At 30.3% G+C, this 18,565-nt stretch overlaps 2 protein-coding genes across 3 annotated transcripts; both read right to left on the bottom strand.

The window, feature by feature from the left end:
- Positions 1-1,011: 1,011 nt before the first annotated feature.
- Positions 1,012-3,107, bottom strand: LOC112755852 (F-box only protein 13). Of its 2 annotated transcripts, none has more exons than XM_025804154.3 (2): positions 2,890-3,107; positions 1,012-2,438 (listed from the first exon to the last, which is right to left on the bottom strand). In XM_025804154.3, exon 2 carries the CDS (start codon positions 2,413-2,415, stop codon positions 1,210-1,212), a length of 1,206 nt encoding a protein of 401 aa, XP_025659939.1. In that variant the 5' UTR covers positions 2,416-2,438; positions 2,890-3,107; the 3' UTR covers positions 1,012-1,209. The 2 variants fall into 2 exon arrangements, with proteins under 2 accessions (XP_025659939.1, XP_072053823.1); XM_072197722.1 differs by having other exon boundaries at positions 2,542-3,048.
- A 4,567-nt stretch (positions 3,108-7,674) lies between these two features.
- Positions 7,675-13,928, bottom strand: LOC112755850 (ubiquitin carboxyl-terminal hydrolase 18). The gene is made up of 11 exons (XM_025804153.2): positions 13,376-13,928; positions 12,311-12,494; positions 11,583-11,671; positions 11,255-11,340; positions 11,007-11,172; positions 10,744-10,867; positions 10,042-10,199; positions 9,569-9,653; positions 9,169-9,381; positions 8,993-9,054; positions 7,675-8,572 (listed from the first exon to the last, which is right to left on the bottom strand). The coding sequence occupies exons 1-11, from the start codon at positions 13,627-13,629 to the stop codon at positions 7,876-7,878; spliced, it is 2,118 nt and encodes a 705-aa protein (XP_025659938.1). The 5' UTR covers positions 13,630-13,928; the 3' UTR covers positions 7,675-7,875.
- Between the last annotated feature and the right edge of the window lie 4,637 nt (positions 13,929-18,565).

Here is an 18,565-nt window from a genome sequence, read left to right as displayed (position 1 = left end):
AAAATAAATTATTTAAAATTTTTGAGAATTTTAATTTTAATTTTTTTTTTGTAAATCAGACTAAAAAAGATTTGATTTTTAAATTCATTCACAAATTCTTTAAATTTGAATTCTTTTTTATTAATATATTATAGCTATTCTAAATAAAAAATGAGTTTTAAATAGAAATAAATTCTTTTCTTAAAGAAAATAGAATTTTTTTTATATTAAATAATTTTCAAATAAATATTTAGATTTTTTTTTAACAAAAAAAATTCTTATAAAGATTCAATTTGAATGTAACGTTAAACTTTTTTATATAAACAGTAAATAATGAATCAATTATATGAGCATATACGGTATTGGAAGAATTATATTCCAATATTAGATCAGTGGTACTGTGTTAGAGAGTCTAAAATTTTACAATTTCTTATTTTAAAGTGATTTTTTTTTAATATTTAACTTATTATATACATGTTTATCAATTTATGAGACAATTATCATTGCTATAGCTCTATTCAGCAATATCTTATTCAATGACATTCTATTGAACCAACTTGTGTTGGTCGAGTAGTCAGCTCACTCGTCTGTTTAACTAAATATTGGGGGTTCGAAACCTGTCTTGTGTATGCAGCAATCGAATTTATTGACTAACAACAGACCTCTAAATAAAATTCAGATTCACAAGAGATTAGCCCTTCTTTAAATCTAAAGACATGTCTTGAACTTGGTAGAATAATCCATGTTGAACTCACTTGAATTTAACACCTATTATATATAAATAAACGCATAAACCTGCTTTACAATCAATGCAAACTTTAATACCATAAAACATATGCATCAGATCTATTTTTCCATCTCAACATCCTCAATTACTTATGATGGCTTGGAGTTAACTTTAGCTCTGAAAATAATTAGTTGTTAACCAGCTCAAAAAGGTTACTATGATTGATTGAATTGTCACATTAATCTTCATATCATTTACTTCCAAAACTAATTTAACTGCCAAAATGAACACACAAAACATTCTCAAAAGGTAGATTAAGCAAGTTTGCTTCACAATTGATCCAAACTCTTAAAACATTCATGTGAACATTTGCAGCATAACTACACATTATTAAAAGAATCATCAACAAGGACATTAATTGATAATACTAGTCACTGGATACAAATGTAAAAAATGAATAAAAAAATGTGCTAACAGAAGACAACAAAGTATGATAATCAAATTCATACAGCAGCCTCTATCCTAGGCTCAAATGAAAATGCAGACATGAATTCCATGACTTCACCATTAATGCAACATTTTGGCAATTCAACCCAAGTGTTGGTCACCAAATCACACACTATATAAGTGCAAGTCTCAGGAGAGTTCAAGCATATAAATATCCGATCGCCTGCTCCGACGCAGTTAATATCCACCTTCCTTCCATACCACTCATGAGACATAGCTGCTGGCATCACTACAATCTGTTGCCAGCGCCGGTTAGCCTCGTCGTATTTCCACACCCTAAGACTAGCACTCTCCAAGAATTCTGATAGCAGAACAACTACCAGTTCACCATTACACACTGCAATATCAATAGAATACTCGCTGAAAACAGGCAACAACCTGGGATACTCAAAGAAGGATTTGTCTGCCAAATTACAAGCTACTACTGTCCCGGACGAGCTAAGGAAGTAGACTGTCTCCCAGCCGTCTTTGTTAGTAATAACCGATGAATATTGCTTCGATGGGCTTCTCTGCATGTTACTAGCAACCACAGTTCCTGTTGTGCTAAGGAAGTAAACAACATTGGCATCGGTCGAATCACAATCCATTGAACTATCATCAACATTCTTCTTCAGTGCAGACTCATCTTCCCAACAACCAGAGCTTGAATTGTAGAATTTAAGGAAAAGATTTGGAATTTCACCAAGAACCAACACAATCTTGTAGGATTGTTGGCCATTTGAAGTTGTACTACTCATCACAACAGCATTGAGAGATTGATGATTTTCTGAGGCAAAATGCAATGGAGGGAGTTCACTACAAGACCCTGTCACCGGATTGCACACGATGAAATTTCCGGACGATTTCCGGTAGCAAACTAGGCCACCAGAGGCTGCAACTGGCATGCAACCTTGGTCGGAATCTTCGCGAAGATGGCACGGATAATTGAGCCTTTTCCAACTGTTTTCAGCAGAGTTAAACACAACAGATTGCTTGAGGTTTGGGGCAACCATCAAGAACCAAGGATCCCGGGAAGGAATTCGCGAGCAGGCGAGCTTGAAACTCGCAGAATTAGCAGCAGATTTCCATCTTTTGCTGACAGAATTGAGGCGAAAGAATGCTGAAGTTGGGAGCCATGAAAGTATCCTTTCCAAGAGATCTTCATTGAGTTCATCCATAGAAAAGTTATTTTGTGGTAACTTTCTCTTCAAACCACGTTCCATTAACCCGAAATCTCGAAAACAAACTGCAACCAACAACAATTGTCCAAAATGTCATCAAGAAATCAACATTTCCAAGAAAAATTGAATAAAAACTTGCAAAAAATGAACCAGAAATATGTAACTAACCATCCAGAAGATAATTAACAAACATGCAAAAGATCAAAACTTTTCTCATGGGATTTGCAATAGTTGTTGAACTCTGATAACCAATCTACACACTTCAAAAAAAAACTCACAAAAGACTCCAAAAATAGAGAAAAAGGAAAAATGAACACTTAGCTTAACAACATATGCTATAGATTTTAGAAGCAAAACATGAAAAGAACTGAAACTATAGGAAAAGAACCCAAAAATTTCAAATAATGGAGCCTCATTTTCTTTTGGAAGAGAAAATGCCATCCAAAACACTCTCATTAGAGGGGTTTCCAGTCCAATAACAAATGAGAAAAAAATGAAGGGAAGAAATGAATGTACCTGATGATAGAAGTGAAACTGTTGAGTGAGAAGCAGCAGCAAGAACAATAAGCAGAGAAGGTGGTGAATTGAACAGAACACAAGTGAAGTGAAGTGATAGATTGTGTTCTTAAAAAGTGTGTGTTTGTGTTTGGTGAATAGCAAGAAAATCCGAGAAAAAGTGGAAAAGAGAAAAAGGGTAACTCAACTCAGTGATGTAGGAAGCTTCCTGTGTTGCTGTGTAATGTAATGTACTCTTTTCTTAAATAAATCAAAAATAAAATAGTTTTTTATTTTTTATTTTTTGGATGGTTGACAATTGAGACACAACACACGAGTGGGTGGATTTTAATGTCAAATAATGTTGGGTGCAAAATCATATGATATTGAAGTGCTATTATATATAAGAGAACTTGGCTATGCATTTTTTCTTTGTAAACTTTGGATACTTATTACTTTTGGTAAAGTAGTGTCTCTTACATGTTACATCTTGTCTATACTATGTTACTAACCACAATTTAGGTTTACAAAACATGAAGATTACGTTTTAATTCGTTGGCATACAACATAAGTTGTTGTTATTATTTTTAGGAATATTATATGCAATGTTGTAAGTCTAGGTTATATTGCCTACAATTAATTAAGTATTAGTCTTTTTCTTTCTTTTTTCACTTCTTTTATTTTAGGTTTTGAAGATTTTTAACTTTTTATGTGTAGAAAAGATGTTTTTTTTAAAAATAAATTAGTGTATGTTTTCGTACTCTATACAGGGTAATACATAAAATTATATAAAATCTTTTTATTAAAATTTAAATAAAATATATATATAGTAATTATTATTATAAATATTTTACAACTTAAAAGTATTAAAATAATTAATATTTGTTTTAGTCAATTTGAATTGATTAAATGATCATCTTATTTGTCTAGTTAAGCAAGTATTTGGAGTTTGAATCTCGTCTTGTGTGTATAAATAATCCATTAGTTAGGGACAGACTCTTAATAAATAGAGTATCAATATGTGGTGAATTAGTCGTCCTCGACTTGTAGAGTTAGGAATCCGTAGAAAAAAAATTGTATTTGTCTTTAAAATAGATTAATTTTTCATTAATAGCAATACTTATGGATTTTTGTCTTTGTTAAAATTTACTTGGAATAATTTTATTCGTTAGTATCATATTCATTTTTGAAATCAAAACAATATGATCAACATTGTTACTCGTTAAAACTTCGCATCTTATGAAATGATTTTTAAATTTTTAAATTCATAAACTTATATCATTACAAAAGTTATTAGATCGATTAATTTTAAGCTCTTAATAAGAGAATCAAAGCTTCAACTATAAGACTTTATGATCATAAAATATGTTATAAAGACCAAAGCTAAAATTTTATTATTATTATTATGGTATTAATTATATCTTTTTGCTTTATTAAAATTCATGTAATTCAATGGAAAGTATTTTATTCAAATTAACTGGTGAGAGCTAAAGAAAATGATGAGATGGTGTTAGTATAAATATTTTACAACATTGATGAGGTATAACATAACATAAATCGTTGACTCTACTTATAGTCCTTAGTACACTTTGGCTTTGGATTCGAGTTGAAAAATGAGAAAAGCAAATACACTACACACGAACAAGAAAACACTTCATAGTTCATAGCCACACTTTCTATATTTATATAATCACTTTAATAATCTCTAACCCTACCAACTTTGCATATTATAAAAGAGAATAAAGACAATTAGGTTTCAAAGTGGATCATTGGCTATGTCAATTGTCAAAGAAGAAATTGGATGTCATGACTTTTTTTTTTTTTTCAGCTGACCATTACCAAAGTAAAACTAAAAGGAAGAAAAACACTCATTTTTGTTCCTTTTTTTTCTCCTCGTTAAGGCATCTAATGTTTTTGTTTTTCCTTTTTCTCTTTTTTATATACTATATACATAAGTCAATGCTGAAAGCCCCATCCACAAGAAAAGCATTTTATTTTTCTTTTTAAATTCCTAAAACAGATAACTATATTAGGTTAAGATTAGTGGGAAGGGTTATAGATAAAGTAAAAGCTGTTAAATGATATTGGTCTTTTTCTTTTTTCTTTTTTTCTTTTTTTTTCTGCTTCTCCTCGTGTGCTTTCACCTTAAGCAGATTCTCACACGCCCTAAAGGTACAAAGGTTCCTATACCCAATGAAAAAAAGAAACATAGGAAGGCTCTAATAAACTTCTTAGGAAGAATCTATTTATATTAAAGTTAATGAAATTAAATGGCTCCTTCTGTTATTGTTAATAAAGACATTCTGAGTATCATATACATAGAATTTATCAAAGTAGGGTAAATTACCAAGTTACACAAACACTATCACTCTCAAAAATAAGATCATATAAGCAATACCTTAAAAAGGGTGTGTTTGGCAAATGTGTTAGGAAGGAGAGAAGTACGTTTGAATTTCTTGAAAGTTTCACTTTTATGTTTGGACATTTTTATTTCTCTGAAAGCAGAATTGATTCTGCCTCTGAAATCACGTTCAGGAGAAGCTAAAATTTGTAACTTCTGCGTTTCACGTTCATGGTTGATTATTATCCTTAGAAAATTAGGTGAAAAATTTTTTTTTTTTTACCAACCCTACCATTCATTTTCTTCTATAAAAAGGATACTAATAACTATTACCTTCAGAATAATTCTTTGTAGTTCATTCTACTTCTTCATAGTTCTTTGTTCTAATTTTTTTTTCATTAAAATAGTTCAGATTTGTTTTAATTACTAGCAAATTAAATATTTTAATTTTTTTTATTATTTTAATTTGTTTTAATCACTAGTCTCTCTTCTAATTAGTGTTATATTTATAATTCTATGCTATATATAATGAAAATATGAAAAAAATTGTGTCTATTTTTTTTTCTAAAATACTCTTTATTATATATAATTCATACAAAAATTATTTTGTTATTTTCATAACTAAAAATTAAGACTTCTTCGCTGATTTATAAACAACTTATCATTTCAACTATTTCTATTTTTATTATTTTAACACATCTATAATATATAAAAAGTGAATCAATTGATACACTAGTTAATAAATAAAAAGAGTTTGTATCGCAATAAATTGAATTATCAATTTTCAGTCAAATGACAAAAGTAAAACATTAAAAATATTCCGAAACAGATTTAGCACCTGTTTGAGAAGGTTCAAAAGTAATTTTTTTGAACTTTCAACTTATAAAAAGTAGTAGTATTAATATATGGTGTAATTTTTAAAATTAAATTACAGCTTTCTAAAAAACTATTTAGGAGCTTATAGAAAAGTTAAAAAAATGACTTCTCTCATAAATCATAATACTACTACTTTTTATCACATTTCTATAAAATAAGCACTTTTAGAACTAAAAATTCAAAAACAAAATAACTTATTTATAAATTACTTTTAATATAACAATTTATTGTTTAAGCTATTTTTTCAAAAGAAACTTAATTAAACTGTTTACCCAAACTGGACCTTAGCCCGTCTAGATCTGATTTTATAAAATTTGAATATCTAAAGAATGAGTCAATTGTTCAAAATTTGATACGAATCCAAGAGTCAATCTAAATTCATATTGAAGGAGTAACTGTTTAAGATATTTCGAGATAACGATTCAATTTAAGAATATTAATCAAAGTTCAGAGAAAAAATAAATAGAATCTTATAAAATTCAATTGATGATCATGAAAGATCTTCTTTGAGGCATAAATGATAAATGTGACTATCAAGAATATATTGCATTTTGCATTGATTTTTTATATTGTCTTTCAATCTCTCAAATTGTTATTGGACAACATTAAATTCATCACACAATCTACCTACACAAGCATCTATTTGTCCATATTTCACAATCAATCTCTCTATCTTCACACTTAATCTCTCTATCTTCCTTGCTTGTGCATCTAATTTTCTTACTCCAGCCTCCAACATACCATAATCTTGTGTTCCTACAACTCTAACCGCAACAGATACTTTTTCTCTTGTTGCATCACTTTCATCAACCCGTTCAAAAAATTTGCCATCTTCTGTTAGAGCAAGAATAAATCTTCTGTTTAGATTCCTTTTTGTTCCAAAAATTCGAAGTATTTGTCACCACAAAAATAGTGAACTCTCCCATCATTTTCTTTTGGCCACCCATTCTTTCAACTATCATCATCATCAATCCACTCAAAAAAATTGTATTTTAGCATCCTCCCACAAACAACATACCTCTTACCATGATTAGACACAACTGATAAAGAGCGCACAAGTGTCTCAGAAAAAGTAGAAGAAGAAAAATAAAATGGGAAAAAATTTCATTTCATATGAACCTATATACATGAAAGACATGGGTAGATAAATAAATTCACGATTCACTAGCATTTTTTAGACGTTTAATGTTAATAAGGACTAAATTAAAAAAAATATGGTATAAGAACCCGATTGAAAAAAATATATATATAAAGACCTAATTGAAAATTCGATGGCCAATGAGTTATAACTCAAATGGCATAGTCTCCTCATACTCAATTAAGAGGTTGCGGGTTCGAGTCTCCTATCTTTGGTAAAAAATAAAAAAATTAAAAATTCGATGAAACTATAGAGACTTACGGAATAATTAAACCTTAAATAAATAAGAAAGCCACCATAAGCATGACACGTGCACTCAAATTATTATCTTGATGAAGCAAGAAGAAAATTTTCTTATTTATGAAATTAGATTAGGTAGTACAATCCTCAGCAATAAGCAGAAATCTAGCATTATTTTGCTCCTCTTATTTACAAGGTGTAAAAGGATCAGTGAAACAAGGGGCTGTAAAATTTTATTCTATCAATATTAATAAATTAGAGTATCCATATAAAAGTGTTACAATAAGATATAAAGTTCCTGCAAATAATGTTAACCTGTGACAAAAATTTCCCAACTCACCACCTCTTTTAGATGATGGGATAATCAAATAATATTAAGAAAAAAAAAGAAGCCCAGAAAAATAAAAAGCACCTACATTATTAACTTGTCCCCTTTTATTCCTACTTTGTTAGCTTCATTTCCTTGGTCAGTTTCGGCATCCTCAACTGCAGTAATGGATTTGTTCGCACTGGCATAGCCATTGCCATTGCCATTGGCACAGTATGCATTATCTTTTGTTGTTAACTTGCATTTAACCACTTCTGTATTATGTTCCAAGTTCTCTCCCATGTTTTGACGACCCATTGAAACAGCAAAATTGGTTGGCGAAACTGGAGAGGGGCCAGACCTAACTGTATGAGTGTCGTCTTTCTTTTCTGTGCAGCCAGAGGTCTTCGCTTGGGATTGGTCCATGTCTACGTTCCGCGAATCTTTGTCGGCTGGAGAAATAGGTATGTCGGATGATTCAACTTTACTACTGGAAATATTTGTAACATCGGTTGGCTCAGCATCACTAATATCGACATCCTCAGAATGCTCTCCTTTGGCATCAGCGTTCATTCCAGACAGAGGCTCATATTTGTTGCCAGAGACCTTCGGTTCTGGACTACTATAAGATGGAGAAACCTCGCGAGCTCCATTGCAAGTCGCAGCCTGAGCATTCATATTTGAGAGGCATTCAACTAGTTCATTTGGACCTTGCTCTCGTTCCACCTTAACCGTTTGCGCTGGTGCTGGTTCTGATGATTCCGTTGCTTGAATTTGAAGGCTGGATGGTTGAGCACTAGACCTGTTCAGGATCAAATCAAGCAATACTAGCCACCTCAATCATAAAGTAATAGACGGAAAAAGTTAATGAAAGCTGCATGCATTGGCTCCGAATTTGATTATTGGAACTAGCTGTTAGCACTTAGCACAAACCTATTTAAGCAAAATAACTAAAATTAGCTTTGAAGATGAAAAACTCTTTTCATATCCGTATAAGAAAAATCGAATTATCCAACAAAAATTCAAGGTTCAACATTAATTGAGGCTGAACAGATATTATACTACATATGGACATTCAAATCACATTTCAATCAAACCCAAGTAACATTGGCACGGAGCAGTGAGAACGAAGAAATAAGACACAGAGCGCGCAAGTATGTCAGAGTCTCAGAGAGCAAATGATCGAGATCATTAGCCTCTCTAAAACAGTCACAACAATTACCTGTTATACAATAGCATGTATGCACCTTGAGAAAGTACCTCCTCCATGTCCACCTTCGTGACCTAATAAATGTAACACAAACCATACGAGGATATTTAAGGTTCAAGCACCGTATATGCAACAATTGATGACCATAAAGAAAAAATTCATAATTCAATGGGATGAAAAAAGTTTACCTTCCAATCATCAATCCTATACCAGTTTCCATTGAAATCCTTGATGTAGCAGATGTAGTGGCCGAAGAATGAAGCATTTAGCATATCAATATGGACTACAACAGCATATAGCTTGTAAATGTCAGATCCATCTCCAGCTTCACTCATGTAGGGGCTAAGATTTAAAGTCTCTGGGAATGATATTCTCTTGTTAAGTTTTCCAAACCTGCCACTCTGCAAGTACAATACCTCAAAAAGAACATGAGAAAATCTGACAAGGAAGTCCAAAACACAACACTTTACAGAAATGTTCCCCAAGTATGGTGTACAATTATGGTAAATTAATAAACATACACATACAAATTACAACAATTAACATCTATTTCCATGCATTTGTTGTCAGTGAATGTACTACACAGACCTGAAATCTTTTTAAGGCAATTGTAAGAATATTTGGGGCACGATTCACAGTGAGACGCTTCCACGCCTTAACATAGTCTTTGCACCTGCCAAACAGCAGCAAAACATATGTTTAAAACAGGGTTTGCACATGGCAAAAGTGGATAGCTTGGCAAAAGAGGGAGGACGGGTTAGCTCTGAGGACAAATATGATTCTTAGCAAATAGTTGCATAATCTTCATATAAGAAGGCATGAAATTTTTGAAGCCACAATATTTTCCTCATTAAAATTGAAGCCTGTGAAAACTTCCCTTGAAACAATCCTCATGTCCTTTACATTCAATAAATCAAACATTCCAAGTTCAAAAGAAGTTATTGTTAACTACATAGAATTCTTAAAGGATGCTCATATCAATGACACGGGGTTGGAGATAAAGACAAAAAATTGATAATAAAATTATTGCTAGTATCTTTTGATATAAACGGTATCCTTACCCATCACATTTATACATATTTTCTCCATGGAGCCACTCCTTGGCTGTAAACTGGTCTAGACATTCTTCTAAGGAGGCAGCATCTCCATGAATTTCAACAGTCAAATCCATCATATTTTCATACTGTTTTGAAATATTTTCGCATTTTGTGCAAAACACCTATATTTCACAGGAAAAAAATTAACAGAATGAAACAGCCATATCCATTTAGAATCAATATAACGCAAAAGACAAAAACTGATATTTGGCCACAAAACCTATTAAGATTTAATATCTTATAAGGAAAAGACTACTCCACGAAGAAACTATAACCAAAAAAGCTATAAATGACACGCAGCTTTGAATCTTATCCATATAACAACAAAGCCAAAAGGGAGAATATAATTCGCTTTCAGATACAGAGTGTTGCATGTTTCAAGTCATCATTATGAGCTAAATTATAGATCTGTGAAAACTGTTTTCTAACACAAATTGAACAGGATATCATGCTATTTTCCAAAGTCCAATCTCAAATGGAGTGTCTACCATGTAGCCTAAACTCTTGAGGCTAGACTAACTTCTTCAGTTCAAACTATAAAAAGAAAAAGAAGCCACAGCAAGAAGCATATAATCATGGCATGCCCCAATGCCAGAACAAAAGAAACAAGAGAATGCATCCCCTTATATCAAGAGAAATAAATTTCCGTCTTATTTGATGTCTAACCTCGGATTGAAGCCGGCCACCAAAAATGTGTTGAATAAGAGTTGTTTCCTGAAGCTTAGGAGGGACGGCCTTCTCTCCACCAAATTCATCAAGGCAAACAGATTGCATAGCATCAATGCATAATCTAAAAAAATAAGTTCGAGAAAAAATATATTAAAGAAAGACCTTCATATATTGCCAAACAATATATAAGATATACACCCTTTCAAAGCAGTCCAAAGTACAAGAAAAGTGAAATAACAATGTGAGAATAAAATACAAACCTCATGAACTCATGAGCATCTTCTTGACTTCCACAACCCAAAGTACCACTAATATTAGACAAACGGGAAAGAATACTGGTCGGAGAAAATGCCTGAGAACTTGACCTTGTTCTTTCAACATGAGCTTCAAATTCACAAAGAAAGCACCAATCACTATTGCAACTGCCTGAAAAACCACACTAACAAAATAAGGCATCATGGGTAGTTGAGATCCAGCAAGAATCAAAAGGTCTGAGTTATGACATTACATTCTCTGTGGTGGCCCTTTTCCAACAAGTACGCAACAAGTGGCCTTGTGAATGAGAGACACTGAAGAACCACATTTCCAAAGCAACTGCAAAGACTCGTAATGAATGTTAATTTCACTCTGATCCTCTAATGCAATTTATTGATGATAGCATAATGATTTGTGTTATTTGTACATATGGGGTGCAGAACAGCATGTCAACTTCACACTGATCCACTACTGAATTTGATGTGGACCTGTTTAAGTGGAATCCACACCCAATCCACATATGTACAAATAACATTTTTCCAGCATTATTAAGCCAAATCTTGTGAGTGACAAGGACATGCCTGTTTCCACAATTCAGGAGTCCACAAGGAGGAAATCCTGGCTTTTCCGAGTTAAAGAATTTAATGAATTCATCGTAAGGAAAAAGAACCTGAAAAAAATGAGACAAGTATGTGTTAGGAGTGCAAGAGAGAAAATACATAAGATTTAACTACAGAATAAGACAGTATATCAAAGGTTCCAACACCAATTTCCAAAAGGGTCGGCATCTTTTGCTGGTTGAGGCAATGCCCTAGTCATTGAGGGTGTGCCTTTGCTTCCCAGGGACAGTATAAGGTTTTAGTGACAAATTGACAACATTATGGAAAATCTGTGAAATACCAACCATCTAACTTGCTAATTCTGATGCTACACAGGGTAAATGGTGAGACTGTTAAAAAGAAAACCAAGTGGTTGGTGCTTAACTACAAGTAGCTCAAGAGTTTTGTAAATTGCAAAGAAAAATGTTCGTTGATGTTTGTTGTACTCATTTTACATAGGACATTGTTGACTCATCCATCATCTACCATTAGATGATGGCTAAGTTAGCTTGGTGTTCTATATTAAAAGAATTACACTTAACATAACCAAACTGAAAAGTCATAATATTAATCTTATCGCATCTCTGGCCTCAAGGCATTAGTCTTGTATCATCTCATAGTGGCAGTGTGCCTTAGGCAAACTAGGTCCTATGGTAAGCAAAGCAAAGAAAAATGTAAATTTGTCAATAAAGATTATGATAGAAAATTACATCTTTAGGCTTCTTGATAGGCCTCGAAGTTTTGGAACTTGGTATCAATGCAATTGAAGATGAACTTTTCTCCCCAGCTGCCGAAGGCTTTGACACACAATTGTTAGTCCCATTTTTATTCGAATTTACTGTACACTTCGCCTTATGTCCGGACTTCCAATGTGACTGTTGGCATTCTTGCGAGCTGAAAATTTGATTGACACACGTAAGAACAAAAAACCCAAATTTCAGCTTTTGCCCCTATTTATCTAGTACTTACAGTCAATTATATTATATCAGAAAAAACCATGCAGATTTTCATTGATGTCAAGCTAAATTAAACAAAATGTAAATAAACAAGCACAACCATTGCTACTAGAAAATAAAAGATGAAATTGAAAAATGTCAATCTAAATGGTCAGCTTCATATGTAACCCGGAAATAATTATGTTATATCAATTTGAAGCATAAAAGTTAAGCGAACTCTAGAAACTCAAAAGTAAAGCAATTGCAAATGCCATATAGTTTTACCAAATACAACCCCACAAATTATAATAATCAATAGTGGTAATTTGACAAAAGTAAATACTGATACTCAAATTAGTCCTCCAAAGATACATAGATGTCAAGTTATTCATGTATTGATTAAAAAGTTTTAAACCTCAATTTGATCCTTCTATATTGAAAATAGACATCAATATATTCCTTAAATTGATTATTACTTTATGGATTTAATTTCAGTACTCATAGAAATTTAAAAAAAAAAGTACCAGACTATGCTAAAGAAAACTACCAAATAACTAAAACCGCTTACCCCGTACATTGAAAATTATTTTTCTTGTTTTGTACTAGGATTTGATTTATATGCAATTATGCATGGTCAATGATCATTGGTCGATACACAAACATATACTCATTCTTAAAACATCATCAAAAGCATGTGAATTTGATTCAACTATATCGTTAGGGCATCAAAATTAAACTCCAAAAGATAGCAATGACCAATCTGAAGATTTATTCTAATTCTAATCGTAATAATAATAAATAATTAATAATTAATAATGAAAAGGAAAAGAGAAAATTAACCAGTATCGAACAGCTTTGCATCGCGAGCACTTCTTGGTGGCGCGTGCTCCACACGCGGCGCAGGAAGGGTCGTCGAGAACGCCAGGCATTGGTTGTTGGAGTGGGTTATCGAAACGGTTATTGCTGTTACGTTGAAAGTACTTAGAGGCTGTGTCCTTAACGAAAGTGTGCAAGGCAAGGGCGATAACAAGTGCGAAGGATAGCCACTGAAGGAACCACTTCAGATCCCACTCCGTTCCTTCCGCCACCAGCATCTACCACTCCTCCTCCTCCTCCTCCTCCTCCTCCTCCTCCTCCTTCTTCTTCTTCTTCGTTCTTCCTTCTCTTAGGGTTTTTCTTCATCGACTCCAAGGTCCTTCATCTTCGGATTCTATTTTCTATCTCAATTAAATATTTATATTATTATTAATTATTACTGTAATTAGTTACTACACCCTCCTCAACCCAAACCCACAACCTCGATCTCCCTTTCGAGCTTCTGGTTTCTACTCTCTTCTCAAGGATTCCTAACCTTTCGGGATCACTGGTAATTGTTTCTTGAGAAAGAATTAATGTTTTTTAATATAAACTTGGGTGAACTTCTTATAAAAAAAAAAAAAATCTTATCTTTTTTTAAAAGTTCTTATAAAAAAGTAAAAATAATTTTATATTTAGATATTTTATATAAAAATATTTTTTTATTTATTTATTATGTTTGAATATAATAATATAAAAATATTTTTTGTTTATTTATTACATAAAAAATATTTTTTTTTAAGAAAAAAAGATCTTTTAAAAAAAGATGTAAATTACAATTTCTCAAAAAAGATATTTTTTTTTATTTTTTTAGTGCTAAAAAATAAAAAAAAGATCTTTTTTCATTGAAAAAGATCTTTTTTTATCAAAATAATAGCGCACAAACAAGCACTAAAAATATAATGGTTATTAATTGAATTTTTTTATACAAATATAAAATTAAAGCTTTAAATATATTTATTATGTATTTATTAAAATAAAACATAAGTTTAATTTTAATGTAGTATACAATATTTTATAATCATACAATTATATTTATTTTTTTAGACAATTATTTATGTAATCAATATAAAAATATGATTTTTTTAGTTTAATTTTGATGCCCTAGTTGTGTAAGCATTTTACATGTGCAATTACATCCATTCTTTTAAATAACTATACACATGCGATTAATATGAAAGATAATTATTTTTAGTATGTGCAATTAGATCCTATTCCATTCTCTGTACTATTCGATCGATTTTTATCATTGAGTCATCACTCTTTACGAAAAATTTGATGTTCTAACAACGTTTTGATTATTAAATGGCCACAATAATCAAACATATTTTTTATTTTTTTTAAATAATGGCTGAAAAATCCTTACTTAATTTTATTTACAAATTAATTTTTTATCTAATATTTAATTTTAAAATTTATTTTTTATTTTATAAATTATTATTTTATTATTCATCAATCTTATTTTTAAAATTTTATCTTTAATCTTTTTAATTTTATTTTAATTTAGATACTATAATCTTATCTTTTTTAATGCTAATATTAATAATTAGTATATAATCTATCAATTTGTTTTTCAATTACCCAACTAATTATTTATCAATCTCTTTAGTTATCTTGTTCATCGTTATGCGATTTTTGTAGTTGTAGAAATCACAATCTATAGAGATTTAATCGATTTTTTCATTGTAGTAATCGATTGGTTCATGAAAGCGTCTTTTTCATCTTAAATCGTTCAAGAAATAATTGATTGTTTGATCCGAAATTGATTGGTTAGTGAATAAAATTTTTATTTTGCAATTTCTCGTGAGACAATCTTTCTATTATTCATAAAATCGATTGAGTAGTGAAAAATGTTTTTTTTTTTTAAACTAATATATTATTTTAACAATGGATTGATTAATAAAAAATATATTTTTCCTTAAAATAATCAATTGTTTTATGATAAAAAGTAAGTTTTGTACCGGTAAATCTATTTTATGGCACAGGATTCGGTGGTCCAGGAACCTTTGGACCACTTAGTGGTCCAAATAAAAAACATGTTTTTGGAGTTTTTTTATCAATTAATACTTAGTCCTTGAACTAATTTTAATTACAAATTAACCCCATATATTTTATTTAATTATAAAAATAGTTTTTTATTTTATAAATTATTATTTTATCAATTATCTATTATATTTATTAACAATCAAATACAAAAATAACAACCAATTATATCCTCCATTCATCCTAATAATTCCAATTGATTAAAAAATTAACTTTGATCTCGTTACGTTCGTCCATGGCTTCCAAACCGTGTTTTCTTGAAATTCAATCGATTGGTTTTTCAAAACAATCGATTGAATGATAACTCAATCGATTGGTTTACACTATATCACAAAACAATCGATTGAAAGTTGTAAGGTAGAATGGTAAAAATCTTAAACCAATAGATTGTTGTTGTTACTCAATCGATTGAATTCACGAAAACAACATGGATTTGCCAAATACAATCGATTGGAAAGTGATGACATTGAAGTTTTAACCAAATTCAATCGATTGGTAATGTAATCCAATCGATTAGAAGGTGATGAAGTTGAATGTTTTGCCAATTTCAATCGATTGGTAATGGTACCCAATCGATTGAAATGTGATCTGCGGCTATTTCAATCTTGTTATCTTTTTAGAAATTATCTTATTATTCATCTATCTTATCTTTAAAATTCTATCTTCAATTCTTTCTGTTTTATTTTTATGTAGATAAACTAATCTTATCTTTTTCTTAATATTAACATTATAAATTGGTGAATAATTCATCACTAATTATTCAATCCCACAATTGAAATCGTGTATTATTTTCTTTGATTATAAAAAATTTAATTGTTTTTCTTTTGATTGGACCTTTGCTGATTGCTGCAACGGTGATTAACGATGAAGAAATAGTGGATAACGATGAAAAAATAGTGAATATTAAATAGACGGATGAAAATTAAAAAAATTGGATATTGAGTAGATGGATGTTCCAAAAAAAAACAATTAAATTTTTTATAATCAAAGAAAATGATACACGATTTCAATGGTGGGATTGAATAATTAGTGATGGATTATTCACCAATTTATAATGTTAATATTAAGAAAAAGATAAGATTAGTTTATCTACATAAAAATAAAACAGAAAAAATTAAAGATAGAATTTTAAAGATAAGATAGATGAATAATAAGATAATTTCTAAAAAGATAACAAGATTGAAATAGCCGCAGATCACATTTCAATCGATTGGGTACCATTACCAATCGATTGAAATTGGCAAAATATTCAACTTCATCACCTTCCAATCGATTGGATTACATTACCAATCGATTGAATTTGGTTAAAACTTCAATGTCATCACTTTCCAATCGATTGTATTTGGCAAATCCATGTTGTTTTCGTGAATTCAATCGATTGAGTAACAACAACAATCGATTGTTTTGAGGCATTCATTCGATTGGAAAGTATAAACAATCGATTGGTTTAAGCTTTTTACCATTCTACCTTACAACTTTCAATCGATTGTTTTGTGATATAGTGTAAACCAATCGATTGAGTTATCATTCAATCGATTGTTTTGAAAAACCAATCGATTGAATTTCAAGGAAACACGATTTGGAAGCCATGGACGAACGTAACGAGATCAAAGTTAATTTTTTAATCAATTGGAATTATTAGGATGAATGGATGATATAATTGGTTGTTATTTTTGTATTTGATTGTTAATAAATATAATAGATAATTGATAAAATAATAATTTATAAAATAAAAAACTATTTTTATAATTAAATAAAATATATGGGGTTAATTTGTAATTAAAATTAGTTCAAAGACTAAGTAGTAATTGATAAAAAAAACTCCAAAAACATGTTTTCTACTTGGATCACTAAGTGGTCCAAAAGTTCCTGGACCACCGAATCCTGTGCCATAAAATCGATTGAGTAGTGAAAAATGTTTTTTTTTTTTAAACTAATATATTATTTTAACAATGGATTGATTAATAAAAAATATATTTTTCCTTAAAATAATCAATTGTTTTATGATAAAAAGTAAGTTTTGTACCGGTAAATCTATTTTATTACCTGATTAAAAAAAACAATTGATTTATTGAGTTATCTAAATGATCTAATTGATTGGTTGAAGAAAATAATTATATATACTCAAAAAAATTTTATTATACAAACAATAACTAATTGTTTGAAAAAATTTATCTAGACTCTAAAACTTGGTTTATTGTATGAGTTTTATATTTTGTTAGTATTATATGACCTAGTTTACTGAATAAATTTTTTTATTGGACAGTTTTAACATGTTACATATATTTACGGAACACCAAGATGAATGCGATGGCATTAATCAACAAGATGAGTTAGTATATCATCAAGATATAATGGATGAACAACATGAATTCAAACTAGAACTGGAAGATAAATTTACCAAAAGAAAGTATTTTTTTTTTAAATTAATTCATCAAAAATACTCTTGAAATTGTATATACAGTTGACTTTTTACAAGACATTACAATTATATTTTATTTTTTAATTTTTTATACAACTTAAATAATTAAGAATTACTGCACGTTTATATTTTGTTATCATTTTCATTTGACTACTAATCTATTTTATACATTTCTCATATAGTTAACACAAAATATATAATTATCGGATGTAAATCAAACTTATATTTTATACATAATATATATATATTAAAAATACTTATACCTAATAATTTACTCCTTAAAATTTTTTATGTGTGAGAAAAACTAATTTTAGAGACATTTTAATAGTGACTGGCTGAAAAAAATTAAAAATAGACACTATTTTACGGAGAATTTATTGAAATAAATATTCTGGCCTCCAAATTTATCAGAGTATACATTTTGCAAAATAGATACCGAAATGTATTTTTTCATAAACAATGTAAATCGTGATAGGAGTCCCACGGTTTACGAATGAATGTAATCCGCTACAGGGTGTCGCGGTTTACGTTCGAAACAAAGTTGCACATAATCCGCGGTAGGGGTGTCGCGGTTTATGTGTGATTTGCAAATGTGCATAAACCACTACAGGGGTTTAGCGGTTTATGCTTTGTCAAATTCGCCTATATATACCACTCAAGATAGGGAGTGGGGCATTTGTAGAGAGTCATTTTCACACTTTCACAAATGG

Source organism: Arachis hypogaea, chromosome 6 (genome assembly GCF_003086295.3).
Source record: "Arachis hypogaea cultivar Tifrunner chromosome 6, arahy.Tifrunner.gnm2.J5K5, whole genome shotgun sequence".
Taxonomy (NCBI): Eukaryota; Viridiplantae; Streptophyta; class Magnoliopsida; order Fabales; family Fabaceae; genus Arachis; species Arachis hypogaea.
Note: the sequence above shows the minus strand (reverse complement) of the source record. Positions and strands in the feature narration are given on the sequence as shown.